We start from the raw sequence: 19,267 nt of genomic DNA on the forward strand, positions 1-19,267 counted from the left end.
ACACTAACACCATCATTCCTGTCATTTCAATGTTTCTTCCTTTTCTCCCTGCCTTTTTCAGTTACTTCTACATTTCTTCCTTTTCTCCCTGCCTTTTTTTCACAATCCCAGTCTTCTCCTTATCCTGAAACTTGAACTCAGCCCTTGAAATTGATAGGCTCAACAATGAGACTGGAGTTCAAAGCGACAGCCTCTTCAAGGGTGGATACTGAGCTCTTTTCAGAGTTTGCAAATCCAACTTATTTAAAATTAAATGTAATAGTCTGAGGATTATAAAAGGTTAGCAAATTTCAAATTTCTCATTAAAAATGATCTTTAACCAAACAAAGAAAACAAAGGGGGGGGCCTATATTGAGGTACAAGCTTGTGTCTGCATCTATAGTTTTGTTATTTATTTATTTATTTACTTTCATCCACAATGCACTTTGACCATCACCCTTTGAAAGTTAGCTATTCATTCCCCAAAGGTCCCACAGGCCCTCAGCTCATTCATTCCCCTGCACATCAAGAGCCGATAACAGGGGCTATAAAGCTAATCATCCAGGCATCAAGAATGATTAAAGGCCTTAACGGCTTCCCAGGGGAGACTTCCCCAAGCTCCATAACTGCTGCTCACACAGGAGTGCATAAATACATGCAGCCGCACACACCAACTTCCAGTGTCGTATGATCTTGACAAGCTTATGCCTCTGGAGATATACCCACATTTCTGTATACTTCACTAGTAAAGTGAGCCAATGCCAACTCCTTCCCCCACTGATGGGTCAGCTGATGTCAACTGTTCCTCTCCAGTCTTCCCCTGCTGGCCTAAACAAGCCCATCCTGCTAATCAAACAAAGGTCTTCTGGAACAGAGTCGGGGCTTTATTCCCATATACCACAGGGCTAGGACTAAATTTACATTTCTTAAAAACTCTACCTTCCATGACTAAAGGAGCACAGTCCAACCAAGAACAAACAGCCAGTCAGTTAATTGCAAGGTTTAAAAAAATACAGATTTTTTTTTTTAAGTTTAAAAAATACAAAATTATTTAGGAATAAAAAGCAAATTAAGCAAGAATGCTATAAACACTTAAACAGAATTTTAACTAGTTACACAACAAGACAAGAAACCAAACTTGGAATATGGCAAAGCAGAAAGAAGTAAAGTGCTAAGCCAAGCCAGCAGAACAGCAAAATCTAGAAAATGCCTAAAACAGCAAAAATGAGAAAGTATGACTTGTTCCATCAACTGCAATTAAGAAAAAAACAGTAATTGCAGAGAAAATTTGAATAATGCCCCAAAACAGGAGAAGAAAATGCTATAAAATACAACTTTTTATACACTAAGTAGCCTGGGATGCTTTTCTCTGGCACACACACTCAAGGAGCAAAAAGATTAGAGAGGAAGGTAGTTGGTAGAGCATAAGTAAATGGAAAAGGCTAGCAGCATGAAAAAATTATAGATGCTTTGCCGAGTGAAATCTTGCAGTTTCAGTTCTGTTGGTTGATAACAGACATCCGCAAAGGAGATCAAGTGATGTCCCCCACTCATAATGGGTCCCGACAGGATAGCAACGTGAAAAAAATGTAGATGCTTTGCTGAGTGAAAGCTTGCAGTTTCAGTTCTGTTGGCTGATAACAGACCTCCGCAGAGGAGATCAAATGATGTCCCCCACTCATAATGGGTCCTGATTTCTCTTGTACCAAACAGAAGATCTTTCCATTTTGTCAGAGGAGAATTCCTTGTATTAGGCTTTATTGCTTTTTTTTCATAATACACAGCACATCCTTAGAAAAAAGGTGCTTGAAAGAAATTAGCATCATACTCAAGTCACCAGCCAAAGTTCTCACAAGTTTGAATGTTCAGAGTAAGAGAGCTCCAAGTGAGCATCCCTAATTTCTGTGCTATGGAGTATGATGGTTCTCTAACTAGTTGCACCATCACCGAGAATAAATGTTGCCTGAGCTAATGTAGCACTATCATGATCATCTTAGGTCTTGTTCTGTTAACTTATTTTTGCACCCTTGGAATTACAGGGGGGTACACCAACAGAAGTAGATTGAGTCCACCCTTCTGATTCTGTTGCTTGTAGTTGCAGTAGGCAGGAAGCTGGTGGTTTCCTGCAAAAGCAAGCAAATCTATGTCCAGAATCCCTTATCTTTCCCTTGAGAAATGGAAAGTACAGTTTTGTACCTACCATAAATGTAGATGTCCGATAGATATGCAACTGCAGTCATAACATATGGGTTGTCCTGCCTCAGGCAGCCCTCGGTCGGCCGGATTCCAAAGTCTGGGTCCGGCCGGCTGGTGTCGCCTCCCCGACGCCAGAGCGGCTGGAGTATAAAGGCATCGGCCGACGCCATCTTCTTCAGTGTTTCTTGCCCCAGATGCCAGGTGCCCTCCTAGGAAGGCTAAATTTGGTGAATGAATAAACAATTCCAGACATGCACAACAGTAATAAACAGATACACCATAGGAGATACCCCCAGCTAATAGGAGGGGGTAGTGGACCCATAAAGAAGGTTGGAGAGGGTAGGAGGGTGGGAATGACTGCAGTTGCATATCTATCGGACATCTACATTTATGGTAGGTACAAAACTGTACTATGTCCTTCAAGAATGCAACTGCAGTCATAACATATGGGTTGAATACCATAGCCAAGCTGGGGGTGGATGGAACTAAGAAAGGGATGGTGTAGCTAAAATGCCCTGCAGGACTGCCGAAGCAAAGCCTGCTCGGGATCTGGAGTATAAGGGCAGGTTGTAGTGCTTGGTAAATGTATGCACGGAGCTCCATGTAGCAGCCTCTAGAATGTCCTTTGTAGCCACTCCTCTTAGGAAAGCTGTGGATGTGGCTATAGCTCTGGTGGAGTGTGGCCTAATATTGGCTGGCACACCTTTTCCATGGAAAGAATAGCAGAATCTGATGCAGTGTCCAATCCATTTTGAAATTGTTTGTTGGAGATTGCTTTTCCTTGTACTCCAGCAGCATAGGCTACAAACAGTTGGTCAGACTTTCTGTTGGCCTTAGTTCTGTCCAAGTAGTAATGTAGTTGCCTGTGTATGTCCAAAGTATGTAGCAGTTTTTCCCCCCCTGTTTTGCGGATTGGGGAAGAAAGTAGGCAGGTGAATAGCTTGATTTAGAGACACCCTGGAAATTACTTTTGGCATGAATGTAGGATTGGTTCTTAGAGAAACTCTGTCCTGATGAAAAATGAGGAAGGGAGGTACTACCATGAGTGCCTGTATCTCCGAGACTCTCTTCTTGCAGATGTGACTGCCAATAGAAAAAACGTTTTCCATGATAGAAATTGCATTTCTGAAGTTGCTGCTGGCTCAAAAGGAGGAAGAGTTAATTTTTCCAGAACGAAATTGAGGTCCCATGCAGGTAATGGCTGTTTTCTGGGAGGTTTGATATTCTTTATCCCTCTTAGGAACTGTCTTAGCAAAGGATGTGAAAACACTGGTGGATCACAATTGTATTTTGCTTGAGATTGCTGAGGCGTGAATCTTTATAGAAGAATATGAGAGTCCAGCATGAAACATTTCTGTCAAGTATTCCAATATCAGAGGTATACTCAGTAATGTTGTATCCTGACCCCTGTTGGCATTCCAGATGCTGAATATCTTCCACTTGGCTGAATAGGTTTTTCTGGTGGAAGGTCTGCGTGCTTCCAGTAAGATCTCTTGAACTTTTCTGGAAAGAGAGAAAGCGGAAGGACTCATGGTAACCTCCAGGCTGTCAGATGCAATGTTTTCAGGTTTTGATGGACAGTCCTGTACTTGTGTTGTGTTAGAAGCAGGGGCCATAGGGGCAGAGGCCACGGTTTGGTCCGAGTTATGCTCAACAGCAATGGGTACCAGTGTTGCCTTGGCCAGTCTGGAGCTATCAGGATGCCTGTTGGTTGTTCTGCTTTGATCTTCACTATCACCTTGGTCAGCAGACGTAGAGGAGGGAATGCATAAATTTTTAGGGAATTCCAGCTGAAGGAGAGAGCATCCGTTTTCCACGCTAGAGGATGGTGGGTCCTTGTGCAGAACTTTTCCAGGTGATGATTCATGTGAGAAGCAAAGAGATCTACGTCCGGTCTAAATGTATGTTCAGACTCAGGGATTTTTCCCAGAGAATCATTGTAAGTCTGCAGAGGGGATAAGAATGAGTGCCTCCCTGCTTGTTTATATACCACATGACAGTGGTGTTGTCTGTCCTTATTAGCAAATGTCCTTGTTGTAGTGATTTTTCGAAAGTCTCGATTGCATGTATCACTGCCAACATCTTTTTGGTTTATGTGCAGATGTCTTTCCCTTGGTGTCCATAGACCTTGAATGCATCTGCCCTCCATGTGCGCCCCCCATCCATGATCTGAGGCATCTGTTGTAATCATTTGACCTGCTTGAGGTCTGTTGAAGGACATGCCTTTGTTTAACTGACTTGCTTGAGCCCACCACAGAAATTCCTTTTGCAGACATGGAATGAGTGGGATTACGTCCTCTAGGCTTTGGCTGTGTTGGGACCATAAGCTTTGTAAGTACCATTGCAGCTTTCTCATGTGAAGTCTTGCCAAAGGTATCAGAAGAATGCAAGATGCCATGAACCCCAGGGCCTGCAGGATTTTCCTTGCAGTCAGCTGGGAGAGCTTTGCTAGGCCTTTGAAGTACTCTGGTAACTGCTGTTGTTTTTCCTCTGTGAGGTAGGCCATTTGAGTTTCTGTGTCCAGTTTGGCTCCTAGGAAAATAATCTGTTGGGATGGCAGTAGTCTTGATTTCTGAATGTTGACTGTGTATCCCAAGACCTGCAGTAGTTAAATGACATAGTCCAAGTTTGCTATTAAGGTTTGTTTGTTGTCTGCTTGTATGAGGCAGTCGTCCAGGTAGGGGTATATTTGAATCCCCTGGAGTCTGCAGTGTGCCACTACTGATGCCAGGCATTTCGTGAACACTCTGGGCGCAGTAGATAAGCCAAACGGCAATGCTGAGAATTGATAATGCTCTGTCCCTGGAAGAAATCTGAGGTATCTTCTGCAGCTTTGTCTGATTGGGACATGCAGGTATGCCTCCTTGAGGTCCAGAGTGACCAGCCAAGACCCCTTGCCCAGCATGGGAAGGAGTTGCTGCAACGTCAGCATTTTGAACTTTGGCACAATGAGAAAAGTATTTAGAGTAGACAAGTCCAGTATAGACCTCCATTTGTTTTCTTTTCTTGGAACAAGGAACAGTCTTGAATAAAATCCCTGGCCTTGTTCCTGAGGAGGAACCCTTTCTATTGCTTTTATACTTAACAGCTTTGAAACTTGAGTGAGTGCCTTTGCCCTTTGATGATGTGGCAGGTTTGGCATGCCTTGTCTTATTGGTGAAGTATGGAAGTGGAATCTGTAACCCTTGTCTATTAAATCCAGAATCCAGTTGTCCTTGGTTAAGATATGCCAGTTTTTTGAGAATAAGGATAATTTTCTGCCCAAAGGTGCTTCTCTTTGAGCCTTTGTAGGCGGTATGAAAGTCAGGTCATTGTGATTGTCCTTGTGGTGCAGCTGGGCTGCCTGCGCCACTTCTTTGATTTGGTGGTTGCCATTGGCGGCCCCTGTAGGATCCTCGGTATTGCCCTCTACCTCGGGCACGCCTGTTTTTTCTCCTTTGAAACTTGTCAGAGTCGGGGAAGGATCAATTCTTTGAAGGCCAGTTTCTGCTGAACCTGGGTGGCTGAACCTGGAGGAAATCCTTGACTGTCTGTACTGACTTAGCTTTTTCCTCAATGGATTTCAACACATCTTGTGCATTAGCACCAAAAAGCTTCTGTTTTTCCAGAGGTGCATCACGTAACTTTACTTTAACATGGTCTGGCAATGGCTGATCTTTTAACCAAGCATGTCTACGTATCACAGCCCCAGTCATAGCTGCCCTACATGAAGCCTCCAATGCATCATAACCACACAGAAGAAAGTGATTGTTAACCTGCTGAGTGTTATGTATATGATCCTGCAATGCTTTCTTATCAATAGGCTCAGGAGAGGCTAGATTTTTCTGTAAATCATCCAGTAAAAAATCCTGGTACTGAAACATATGAAAAAGGCAGTTAAGTGACCTCATGGCTAGGGTGGTAGAGGTATAAACTTTCTTACCCCATCTCTCCAGGGACCTAGCTTCCCTATCCACTGGCAGTGGATTTTTGGCAGTGGAAGTAGCCACTCCCTTGGGGCCCTGTGAAATAGTAGATCCACAGAGTGAGCCCTTAAAGAGGTGTTTGTGAGTGTCAGGGACCCTACAATATCTGTCTGGCTTGACAGGAGCAGGGGGGAGAGAATCAGGGTTAGCACTGGAGTCAGAGAAAACATCATACAAAACATCCATAACTGGAGGAATAGCTAAAGGTCTGTGCTGGGGAAGCTTGAGGAAGATACGTAGCCTTTTCCTGGAATCAGAGAATTCCTGACCCTGCCATTTAAAATGTTCCCTCATAGAGTGCAGGACTTTACCAAACGAGAAATCCTCTGGAGGGGAGGCAGAGGGAATTGATTCCTCAGCATCAGAGTCCTCATAGGCCTGGAAGGATTCTTCTTGGGTATCTGAATGGTCAGAATCCCCAGAGGCTTCATCTGAAGAGAGGTTGTCAGCCCGCTCAGTTCTGGGCCTTTTCTCTGCAGGTGGCTGAGAACCTCTGTCTGGGTGAGGCTGAGACCCCCTGATAAGAGAAATAAGATCTGCAGCAAGAGACATGATCTGTTTATCAGAAGAAGGGGCCTGAGCAGCAGGTTTAGGATGGGCCTTGGCCTGGCTGGCGGCCTTAGCACGTGCAAAGGCCTTGATGGACATGGATACAGGAGGCCTTGCAGCCCCACGTGCAGGAGTAACCTTGTCTACAGGAATGGTGTCGGGTAGATCCAGAACTTCGGTTTCCGGAGGAAAATCCACAACCGGCACCGGAGAAGTCTCAGAGACCGAAGGACGTGTTAGCGCTGTGTCGTCGGCCTGGAGCGGTTGAATTACCATTTCCGAAGGGACCGAAGCACTAGCGGAGGGTTTAGGAGTTGCATCGGTGGTGGACGGGGGCTGAGGATGTCGGTCCCGGTCCTTTAGTTTCTTGGTAGATTGAGTTGTCGGTTGATCCGAAGGCATAATATATGCGAAAGATTCACCGAAAAAGTCTTCGGCAAATTCTGCCCGGCGCCTGAGAGAGTGCTTATTAAAGCAAGCACAGGCAGCACAGGCCGAGATGTCGTGGTCTGGACCCAGGCAAGGAAGGCAGTAAGAATGGAAGTCCTTATGAGGTATTTGTTTACCACAAGACAAACAATTATTAACTTTCTCAATTTGTTCTGACATCGGCTGAGGCAAGAAAAAAATGTTCCCCAACGGGGTACTTAGCTTTTAGATGACTTCGTACTGAAAACACAGGAGCTGACCGACCGGCACTTGCGAACTGCTTCTGCTTCGCGGCAAGAAAGACTGAAGAAGATGGCGTCGGCCGATACCTTTATACTCCAGCCGCTCTGACGTCGGAGAGGAGGCGACACCAGCCGACGCCGGACCCAGACTTTGGAATCCGGCCGACCGAGGGCTGCCTGAGGCAGGACAACCCATATGTTATGACTGCAGTTGCATTCTTGAAGGACATCATGTCTTTCTCCACCTTCTACTTTTAAAATTTAGGATGGGCTCTCCCAGGGGAGAATCGTGGTACAGGCTGCTGGACTGAAGCGCCCCAGTTTAAAAAAAAAAAGAGAGAGAGAGAGAGAGAGAGAGAACTGGCAGTATTTTTAAAAGCTGAGTATTTTTAATGCAAAAATAACAGATGACTTTCGCTCTCTCTCTCGGGCACCTAGAACTGCATAATCAGAGTTCTGAGAAGCTCCGAGTCTTCATAAAGTCTTATTTAATTTGCCAAGGTGTTTTCTTGGGACTTTGCAAATTCAAGTCTCACCAATCCACACAGCTGTTGAGGACATCAGAAACATCACTCAACAAGTGCATCACCGGGCGACTGAGACAGCCTAAAAACTGAAAAAGAAAGAAAGCATTAGTATAGGTAGACTGGGAAGAGCAGGGGAATATTTTTTTTGTTTGTATTTGTTATCTGTGTAGGGGGGCATATGTTATGCAGCCAGTAAGTATATGGTTATGTGGGGGGGGGGCATATCTTTCAACTGTTCCTGATTTTTCTGCATTATGTATTTAGTTTGCACTTTACTTTGAAACATGGTTAATCTTCTGGTAAATCACTGATGATTACGTCAGTCAACACAACCACGTTTTACAGCTTCATACTTCTTATTGTTCAAAAATGCATGCTGATGAAAACACCTTGCTCTATCAACTTTTTAATCAAATAAGGACTACATTTAAAATCGTCTCGGATTCTGGATCTGTCTCATCATTGTTTTTGTCTAGAATTCTTGCCCAAAGATGATGAGGAATATGAGGGGGCACAGAAGGTCTCAACTTTCTGATTTTTGCCTCATATTTTTGGGTTCATAGGTAGGTAACTAGGCTATCAGCCCAAGGGCCTACGTAAGCCTAGCCAACAAGGTTTCATGGCTTACGCCACCCAAGAAAGTTATTTTCCTGTGCTACTGTCTAGCAGAGACACGGAAGTGATCCCCGGGGTGTATTTCCTATTTCCCATCTATTCATCAATATTTTTCTTGAAGAGTGCTAATGAAGAACTTTGCTTGACATAGATGGATAGCTTGTTCCAGAGTATAGGAAGTCTCTGGGACAGGAATCTATCCCTCCAGTGGGTCCTGTTTATTGTGGTGACAAGGTTTAGGTCCCTAGAGCGTGTAGCTCATAGGGATTGTGATTTCTTTAGGTGTAGCATGTCCAACAGCTCTGGGTTTGACATAGCTTTATATGTTAGGCAGAGACCTCGGAGTAGGTGATATGCTACGGAGTAAAGCTGGAGTTTTTTTGAGGAGGTCAGTGTAGGATATTTGTTTGAGGCCAGTAATCCTCTTTGTGAGGTACTTCTGTGGCCTTTCCAGCTGCTGCAGATGTCTTGTGAGGTACATTCCAAAAGGGGCGTTGTACTCTATAATGGTTCTAATGAGTGTCGAGTAGAGGGGAACAATGACCTCTTTTTTTCCTGGATGAGAACCCTTTTATGATAATTTGTGCCATGTAGAAGGATTTCCTGACTACTGTGGCGATGTGACTATCAAAGGAGAGACTACTGTCCACCTGGGTCCCAAGGTCTCTTATCACGCATTTGGTGTTAAGTAGATTGCTGCCTATGTGGTAGTTCATGGGTACAGAGTTTTTACTAAAGGGGATAACACTGCACTTTTTGGCATTGAGCTTGAGGCCATGGTTCTGACACCAGGCATCTGTCTCAGTGAGGCCCTTCTGTAGCATGTCCACATCATTTGGGGACTTGACTATGGCTCCTAGTTTGCAGTCATCTGCGAACTTAGTTAGCCAGAGGCCTTCTGTGTTAGCCTGTACTTCAGAGAAGTAGATACCGAACAGGAGAGGTCCCAGGACGGAACCCTGTGGTACTCCACTTGTCACTGATTTGAGGTCAGATTTGGAGTCTGCAACTTTTGCAGTGTGGGTTCTGTCAGTGAGCCAGTTGGCAACCCATCTTGAAACGTAGGGATTTATACCTAGTTTAGTGAGTTTAGCTAGAATTCCAGAATGGGGGATGGTGTCGAAAGCCTTGGCGAGGTCAAGATAGGCTGTGTGAACCACCTTACCCTTATCCACAGCTTTGGTGACTGCCTCAAAAAAGTCAATCAGGTTCAGGAGGCATGATCTGCCTTTCACAAACCCGAACTGGGTGGGATCCAGAGTTTGGAGGTTACCAATGTCTTTGTTTATGAGTTCCATGAAGATACGTTCCATGGCCTTGCAGACCAGGCTTGTCAGGCTAATAGGTCGATAGGGCTATTTACTTGTAAAGTCTTTGGTGTTCTGGCAAATCAGTGAGGACTGCATTTACTAAATAATGGCAGACATTTGAGTTTTAGACTTTAAAAGCCTTCAGAACAAGCATACAAATGTGAAGCAAGTCTGCTATTCTAGCAACTCTCCAAGTATTCTGGTCATTTATCTATCATTATTTTTTTGATTTCGCAGTGATTCCTGACCTAAGGTGTTCAGAGGTGATAGGTAGGGTCAAATACTATATTTAACAGTAGTGACTTGAAAGTTTGAAGTCTATTCCAAGTGCCATACTAGAGTAAGTGCTGAGGGTCTTAAGGAACCAGTCCCCAACTGCAAGCTAGTTATGAGCAAACTTTAGCCATTCAGAGCAGGAATAGGATATGCCGATACTTCAGGATGTACCTTCTAAGGCAGTTGCTGATGGAGTGATTTTTGTAACCCCCGTGACAGCCAAAGCAAATGACAGGTGCAAACTCAAAGTCTTTCTTTCAAGGAGAAGGTAGCAACACAACAGCCTATCTCAGGGATGGATCTACCTCCAAAGAGGGTGTTAATGATGTCTACCCTATGTGTCCTTCTCCATCAAAGAGAGATCTAGCAATGGACTAGGATCATCTGAGGGACCTTTACTGAATTCCTGTACTGGGAACTCTCAGGGGCCACCATCTTGTTAGACATAAGGTAGGCCAGAGCTTCTCCCTGCTGCATCTAAATGTCAGGATTAAAACATTGGCACTTACAATAGTACATAATATTGAGTTTTCCCTCAAATAGTACAGACAACACCAGAATAGATCTTAGCTTATGATCTGTAGGCCACATGACCACCTTAATGACTAGTATTTCATAAGCTTTGAGCGGACCAACATCTAAAGTTTGTTAACAGGAAATCAGAACAGACAGACAAATTGCAGGAACTAGGCATAATTTCCTAGTGCAGTGCATAATAATAACAATAATACAATAAGTAATACAATGCTCCTTTGAAATGAAACTATCTAGGCATCCTGTACAACTTGAAAGGCTCAAAACATTCCAAACTAATATATATATATATATATATATATATATATATATATATATATATATATATATAGGGCTACTTCAAAATATCTAATTTCATAACATTGAGACCAGAACATCTAAAACCCAAAACATCTAAAAAAGAAGTTATGTACTCACCATAATGTTCCATCTGAGTAGTTACACTTCATTTTTCTGCAACCTCTGGGTCTTCGGATCCGAGACGGCAACTTTACAAGCATCTGCTCCGAGCTCCAAGCTCCTCCCCCTTACCCATAACCAGCTCCTACCTTCCCTCAGATCGAGTTTGCCGTAACTAAGCCAATCAGCAACTCAACTTAGCATAAACCATACATGAAAAGGCTCAAGAGAAGGTTTGGAGGAAGGAGGGTGGGAAGGTTGCAGAAAAATGAAGTGTAACTACTCAGATGGAACGTTATGGTGAGTACATAACTTCTTTATCTGAAGTAAACTTCATTTTATCTGCAACCTGTGGGACAGAGTCCCCAGCTACTCAAACTCTTCGGAGACTCTCATGGAAGGATATTCCTGAGCACAGCAGAGCCGAAGGATGCTCTCACTCTGGTGATCAAATCTAACTTACAACGAGAAATGAAGGTACGTGACTTTGCCCAAGTTGCTGCCGCACAAATGTCATCCAAAGAAACCCTAGACCAAAAGGCAGGTGAAGTCGCCATAGACCTGGTAGAATGAGCTTTAACAGGACCAGGCAGGGACCCAAACCTTTATCTTTGTAAATTTGCTAAATACATAGTGTAATCCATTTAGCTAAGGAAACCTTGGAGATGGCTTTCCCTAAAAAGGGCTTAGAAAAAGACACAAATAACTGATCAGACTTAAGGAAAGGCTTTGTTCTGTGCAAATAAAAACGGAGTTGTCTATGAACACCTAGCAAATCCAGTTTATAGTCACCCTTGTTCTGAAAATTTGGAAAGAAAACAGACAGGTTAATTGTTTGATTAATGTTTGATTCAGAAGCCACTTTTGGTAAGAAAGAAGAGTTTGTAAGGAGAGAAACCCTGTCCTTATGAAAGATCAAATAAGACGGCACGGCAGACAAAGCCTGAAGCTCCGAAACCCTTCTAGCCGACGTAATGGCCACTAGGAAGGCCGCTTTCCATGATAAGAACTTCAAATCCACTGATGCTGCAGGTTCAAAGGGGGGAGCAACTAAAGCCAGGAGAAAAAAAGTAAGATCCCAAGGAGGGACAGAGTCCTTAATTGGAGGACGTATGACAAAGGTGCCTTTAAGAAAAGCCTTACAGAGTCTAGAAGAGGCTAGGGCATTCATATTTTCGCCAATGTGGAAATTTGAAATAGCTGCCAGTTGTACTTTCACCGTGGAGGAGCTAGCCCCTTGCTGAAAAATGCTGGCTAAGAAATCCAACACTGCCGAGACAGGGGCTGTAAAAGGATCCAGGTTTCCCTGAGAAGCCCATATGGAGAATCATTTCCATTTACTGTGGTAAATCTTCCTAGTGGAAGCCTTATGATACGCCACCAAAATAGTTTTCACTGAAGACGAAAGACCAGGAGTCCTGGCAATCAAGGGAACTGGAGGGACCAAGCTGTCAGCTTGAGGCTGTCCAGGTTGGGTGGACAGGTGCCCGAGGGAAGAGAAATGAGATCCGGACAGGGATCTAGAATCCAAGGAGGAGCTAGAACATGCGACCAGTGGAAGGGGAACCACACCTGACAAGGCCAGAACGAGGCAATAAGGATCACTTTACACCCCAGTCGGCAAGCTTTCTGGAGAAACTTCAGAATGAGTGGTAACGGGGGATAAGCATACAGTAACCTGGGGGCCAAGCATGGACTAGAGAGTCTCTGGGGGGAATCCCCTGGTGAGGGTGTCAGAGTGAAGAACTCGTTGCACTTCGTGTTGGAAGGAGATGTGAAGAGATCGCAGCAAGGCTGTCCCCACACACAGAATATCTCCTCCACTATCGACCGTTTCAGAGACCACTCATATGGCATTAGAATAGCCCGACTCAATCTGTCTGCTAAAATGTTGGTGCGTCCTGGGATGTGCGTTGCAATCAGAAACCGACTGGTGGAGATTGCCCACTCCCACACTCTCATGGCCTCGCGACACAGAGAGTAAGATCTGGTTCCTCTCTGCTTGTTGATGTACCAGACAACCGACATGTTGTCTGACTGAACTGCAATAGTCCCCGGAGGAAGAACACTGTGGAAGACTTGCAAAGCTAAAAGCACTGGTCTCATCTCCAGAACACTGATGTGCAATCTGGTCTCGATCTGGGACCACGTGCCTTGGACCGTCCTCCCCAGATAATGCCCCCCCACCTGAGCTGGGAGGCGTCCGTGGTCACTGTGGCTTGGGCTGTGGGTGAAACGAATGGGCGTCCCACTGCAATATCCGGGGATTGAAGCCACCAGAGGAGTGACACCCTGCAGGCTTTGCTGATTTGAATTGGATATTCCATGGGGAGTTCTAGCCAAGACCACTGTACGTCTAGAGTCCATTGAAGAACCCGCATGTGAAGACACGCACAGGGGAGGATAGAGATTGCTGCAGCCATACAGCCCAGGGCACTGAGAACATCGCCTGCCTTCGGTAACCTGGGGCCAAGAATTATCGACACATGAGCCCGTACACTATGGACCCTGTCTGGAGTTAAAAAAACGTTCAGTCGAAGGGTGTCCAGCCGTACCCCGATAAAGTCCAACATCTGTCTGGGTCCAAGAGGGACTTGGAAACATTGGTAGTGATCCCTAGCAGGTCTGCAAGATGAATGAAGGAGTCTCTGGCTTGGCAAAGAAGACGCTTGGTGGATGCAGCAAGGAGCCAAATCATCTAGGTAAAGGAATACCTGAATACCCTGAAGCCTCAGATGAGCTGCAACGACTGCCATTACCTTGGTAAACACTCTGGGAGCTGTGGTGAGACCGAAGGAAAGGGCTCTGAACTGGAAATGACTGGCTCCCAGACGGAAGCGAAGGAATCTCCTGGAGCTTCTGTGGATCTTGATATGGTAGTAAGCGTTCTGGAGGTCTGTCGAGTACATCCAGTTGCATTCTCAAAGATAAGGTAGAATGGACTGCAGGGTGACCATCTGGAATTTCTGTTTGGCGACAGTCAGGTTTAAGGTTGACAGGTCCAAAATGGGTCTGAGGTCTCCCGTCTTTTTTGGCACTAAAAAGAACCTGGAGTAAGCTCCTGACCTGGACTGATTGGGGGGGACCGGTCCGATGGCTCGTTTATGAAGCAGCTTGGAAATCTCTAGTGCTGCCATCTCCCTTTGAGTGGGTGGGACATCTGGGAGTCACTTTGGTTGGATCAGAGGGGCAACAAACGGGATGGTGTAACCTCTGGATATTATTTGAAGCACCCAACGGTCTGCAGTTAATGACTCCCACGCCGTTGGATGCAATGATAATCTTCCTCCGACTGCCTCCACAGTAGGACAGTTGGGAAAGCCCTCAGGGCTACTACGTGGGCCTGTCTGAGAAGGGTTCCCTAGACCCAAAGTTCTTCGGACCCCCTCTGCCTCTGGGATGACGTCTGTCATGTCCCCCTCTGCCTCTAGGGGATGAGTTGTCCTGTGAGTCCCGGGAAAACTGTGATTTCCGGAACCACATCTTCTTTTACCCTCTCTGATTCCTGGAAAAGGATCATTGAGGATTAGCGAAGCGGATTCCGACGGCAGACAAGGTCTTCACATATTTTTCACTCTGGACAAGGGTGTCAAGTACAGTCTTCCCAAAATGTGAAGAACCATCGAAGGGAGCATTCGTGAAAGACACCTTGAAGGGGTCAGCAAATTGACACAGTCTGTGGCAAGCTTGTCGCCTCATAGCTTATGCCGGTCCCAGCCACCCTAGCTGCTCCTTCCGTAGCATGGGAAAGGAGGCATATGGACGTGTTTGATACTGACTTCAGAGTCAACATTTTCACGGAGAACAGACACTTGTCCTCCTGCGACAAAGACTCCGGGGGCAACTCAGCTAACTCCGTGACTAGGTCTCACTGCAGTCGTATAACGTGTGCCAAATAGTTCAGCGCTCGGATGGAAAACATCACTGAAGAATACACTCGCTTCCCAAATCGATCCACCATCCTGGACTCCTTGTCCAGAGAGTAGACCGAGGAACTTTCGTGAGCCAGTTCCCTCTTGGTGACGGCTGCAACCACCATAGCATCCACGGGGGATCCCTTATACCAGGCCTGTCTGTCCAAGGGTGGAGAAAGGATCTTGTCTGGGCATTTAGCTATCGGCTTTATGGTGTCAGGCTCCTTCCATGCCCATGTGGTAATAAGATCCACCAAGGGATCCGCCGGCGGGGACACCCAGGATGTAGATAAGCCCGTGCCAAAAGCCTCCAGGAACACTGATTTATCTATAGAAGGTTTTGGGGCTGACCAACCTCCCCTCTGGCGGAGGATCTCCATGAGGTCTCCAAAGGAGACATCCTCGGGGGGGCGTGACCTGGGGGAACCTTCTCCTTCATCTAAATCAGTTTCTTCTGTCAAGGACTCAGGGGAGCCCAGGTGCCTCCTTTTGCACGTGTGCTTATGAGGACCCTCTTGGGTGGGACTCTCTGAAGAGGGCTCGTGAGCCATGGGAGGTTCCTCCAGGGGAACCGCCTGGGGCTCCTCTAGCACAGGCTGTCCCTGAGACAAGCTGAAGGGAGTCGTAACCGAATCCAAGGGAGTTTGGGCAGAATCCAAGGAAATAGGTTGGGGTCTTGATCCTTGTGAGAGAACCCTCTCCACCACGTCGAACGCCGATGGAGTGTACACCTCCTTAGCACCCAACAAGGAGGAAGCTCTCCCCAGGTCTGCCGTGAGGATCGGGGCCGAGGCTAGGGTAGCCGGAGCTCCGAAGGAACGGATTGGATCCGACAAAGTCGGAGCCAAAGACACCGCCATCCCCTCGGGTCCAACTCCCTGTCCTTGGCCCCGAGAGCTGCTCGGATCCAAACTGGTCAGATCCGAGGAACTCAAGGTAATCACCAGAGTCGAGGTTGGAGGAACCATCAACGCAGAATCCCCAGCTCCGAAGATCCTCGGATCCATAAACCCCGAAACCGCAGGCCGGATCGGGGAAGGAGAAATCAGATGAAAGAAGGGCATGGAGGTCCCCTCCAGAGGGAGAGGGGCCTGGCAAGACTCCCATCTGGATTTGGATCCGAATACATCTCCTCATCATCCTGTCTATATCCATTTCAGACAGACTCCAAGTCGAGGGCGAGGAAACGACCAACTCGGATCTGGCTGGTCGCTGAGAAGATCTGGATGAAGGTCTCGGCTCCAAAGGCTCTGGGGAGAATCTAGGGGAGTGGAGCCAAGAAGACACAGGTCTTGATACCTTGGAAGGCGGGCTACGGAAGGACTCCCAATCTGGAGACCGTTTACGAGGCCTATCCCCATTCTTTTCTCTGTCTCTCCTGTCTGTATCTTTTTTCTTGCCTCTCCCTTTGGCATCCCCTTCAGCAGGTCTAGCGGGAGGGTGAGTCCCAGCCTGGGGGGGGTTGGGCGGGAGTTGCAGAAGCCGAGGCTGAAGAGTCCAGTGTGGAAGCAGGGAGCAGGCCTTTAGCCACCAGTTTGGCCTTCCTATCCTTCAGGGACCTCAGATTAAATCCAGCAAATGCACTGCACTGGACGGATAAATGCAGAACGCCCAGGCAAACAACATATAGAGTGTAACCATTCGCCGATGAAAGCTTATGGCCACACTTTGTGCATTTTTTGAACGCAGGTTTAGGCTGATCAGACATTTTACACACACACAGCCACACCTACCAAACCCTAACACACTATGACCACGCATATCTATAGGGAAGGGCCTACACTATAACTACTTAACAAAACTAAAAACGTTTTTCTTTTTTTTTAACCGACGAACAAGCGTTTAGGGGGTGGAAAGGGAACTAACTGACAAAACTCTCACTACACACAAAAATATACCAAAAGGCACTTACAACAACCCTAAGGCTCAGAGCTATGGAGACCACGATGCTGATGCACGAAACAGCAAATGAGATCTGAGGGAAGGTAGGAGATGGTGATGGGTTATGGGCAAGGGGGAGGAGGAGCTTGGAGCTCGGAGCAGATGCTTGTAAAGTTGCCGGCTCGGATCTGATATGGATCCAAAGACCCACAGGTTGCAAATAAAATGAAGTTAACTACTTCAGATCCCATAACATCAAATTTCATAAGATCTAACACTACAAATCACAAGAAAATAACATCCCCTCCACATATAACAACACCAAACTCACTTTTTACTACGTTTCTGCAGGGGGGGCAAGCCCACCCCTGCATCCCCCATGTGAGGATAAATTAAATATACCAACTCCAAGATCGCACTACAGTGGGGCAAAGTTAATTTCCTAACCCCACTGTATCAAGCCCCCCTGCAGAAACATAGTAAAAAGTGTGTTTGGTAGTTTGGTGTCGTTATAGCTGGAGGGGATGCTATTTTCATGTGATTTGTAGTGTTAGATGTTATGAAATTCAATGTTATGGGTTTTAAATGTTCTGGTCTCAATGTATAAAATTAGATGTTATGGGTTTTAGATATTTTGAAGGGGACCCATATATATATATATATATATATATATATATATATATATATATATATATATCTCAGAGTTAAACTACCTAACCTACTCTAACAGGTTAAAATCCTTCTCCCTCTGCTCCATTTCATATAGGCATACAAGCTCTTGAAAGGCAATCTTTGCTTGAAGTTTGATGCTATAAAAGACCCTTCACATCTTGGCCATCTCTACTTTCATAGAAGAAACAGTTAAAGACCCAATTCAAAGACAAACCATTGTAAGATCAACAAACCATGCTGACACAACAGGTTCCTTACTCAATGTCCTACTCACCTTTGGATTAAACTCCCTTTGCACATCATACAAAGTACCTTCCCAAGTATCTTCAAAGTCATCCTCGGTGACTAGATGGATAACTGTAAAGTCATGTCTGACATTAATGCAAACAAGCTTCTCTCCAGTTGGAATCAACCTACTCATCACTACCAGTGTAATATGGCTAAGCTTTTCAATGGCACCCCAGATCGAAGCTTAGCATCAAATTTTAATCTACGAAGTCATGCACATAATGGATGGCATACAGACCCTCCAAATAACAGGCTGAAAGATGAACTGCTAAAGCAGAACATTGTTGGAGAAGAAATCGCAACAGTTAGTACATTGCTGAGCACTTCTAATATCAGTTCTTCTGCTGAAACATTCTTAAATTAGGGAGTTTAGCATGAAATAGTTAGGTCTTTCACTGACTCCAACTTTCACAGCTATAACAATTCCAACTTATTTTTAATGCACATCACATATCCGTAACTTACACTGGATATATACTTACAATGTCAAAGTTGGCAGGCTAGCATGACTTGTGTGGACGGTAGCCAAAATACATCCAGAATTTATGTTAGTGGGAAAAGGGGTTGTGGATGGATGGCCGAATTAAAAACACTCACTTGAGTCTTGTAGCATTCTGCAGCTTTCTGATAGCACCCTGCTTTGCATAGCAGGTCTCCCAGCTGCTCGGATGCGATCAAGAGTTCCTGATATTCGCCCTTTGGTAACTCTGAGATGGCCTCCTCCAGTCTGCATCCTTTAATAGCTGAAATTAAAAACACATGCATCAGGCTGTGGGCAAGAAACAAACATTCAGACAAGCTCTAGTGGTAGATAAGGACAATATAGCCTAGAAGTCATGCCCATTTCAATGTCTGCTGGACAACATTAAAATCTGACTTACTCAACATTTATTTTGTCTGCATACTTTATAAAACTGGTTGTATCTTTTGCATATGCTCTTATGAACCATCCCAACCACCACCATCTCTCACCACAACGCCTCTCCAGAATGAACTATAATACAGTATCAACCTGATGCACAAAAGTAGTTAATGCTATCTTAACATGGGCATCAAAAACCTGAAATTCTGAAACTGTATCTTTGTCTACAAAGCATAAAGCACTTCTAATTCCCCTGTATAGAATTCCTAATGCACGAGTCTACAAAATTTTTGATAAGTATCACTTATGAGGCATCTTAAAAATGCACATAATAATTACACTGTAAGCTTCTTAGCCTCATCCACTCTGCAGGAAGGAATCCAAGTTTCACCTGTGATTACCGTCTCACCAACCTTCCTGGCTACTTCATAAAATCGTTTGCATGCCTTTACATCATATCAAAGGACTAATCTAAGATCCCTGCTCATTATTTCTCCTGCTAATGTCTCACCACAATCTGCATCATTTTTTTTTTTTTTGCAGATCATCTATTTGCTACATGAACTACCCTGCACTTTAATGGAGTCTGGCCATTAGCACAGAGGACTTAGGTATGAGTCATTAATGAG

At 45.3% G+C, this 19,267-nt stretch overlaps 1 protein-coding gene across 1 annotated transcript in view; it reads right to left on the reverse strand.

Annotated features, from left to right (window-relative positions):
• TONSL (tonsoku like, DNA repair protein) overlaps positions 1-19,267 on the reverse strand; it is a 1,124,870-nt gene that overhangs the window by 766,349 nt on the left and 339,254 nt on the right. Inside the window, exon 8 of the mRNA XM_044066303.1 lies at positions 18,374-18,519. Within this exon, the coding sequence (XP_043922238.1) occupies positions 18,374-18,519 (146 nt within the window). The remainder of the gene's footprint in view (positions 1-18,373; positions 18,520-19,267) is intronic.

This window comes from Protopterus annectens, chromosome 3.part1 (genome assembly GCF_019279795.1).
Source record: "Protopterus annectens isolate FY-2018-M chromosome 3.part1, PAN1.0, whole genome shotgun sequence".
In the NCBI taxonomy this organism is placed as follows: domain Eukaryota; kingdom Metazoa; phylum Chordata; order Ceratodontiformes; family Protopteridae; genus Protopterus; species Protopterus annectens.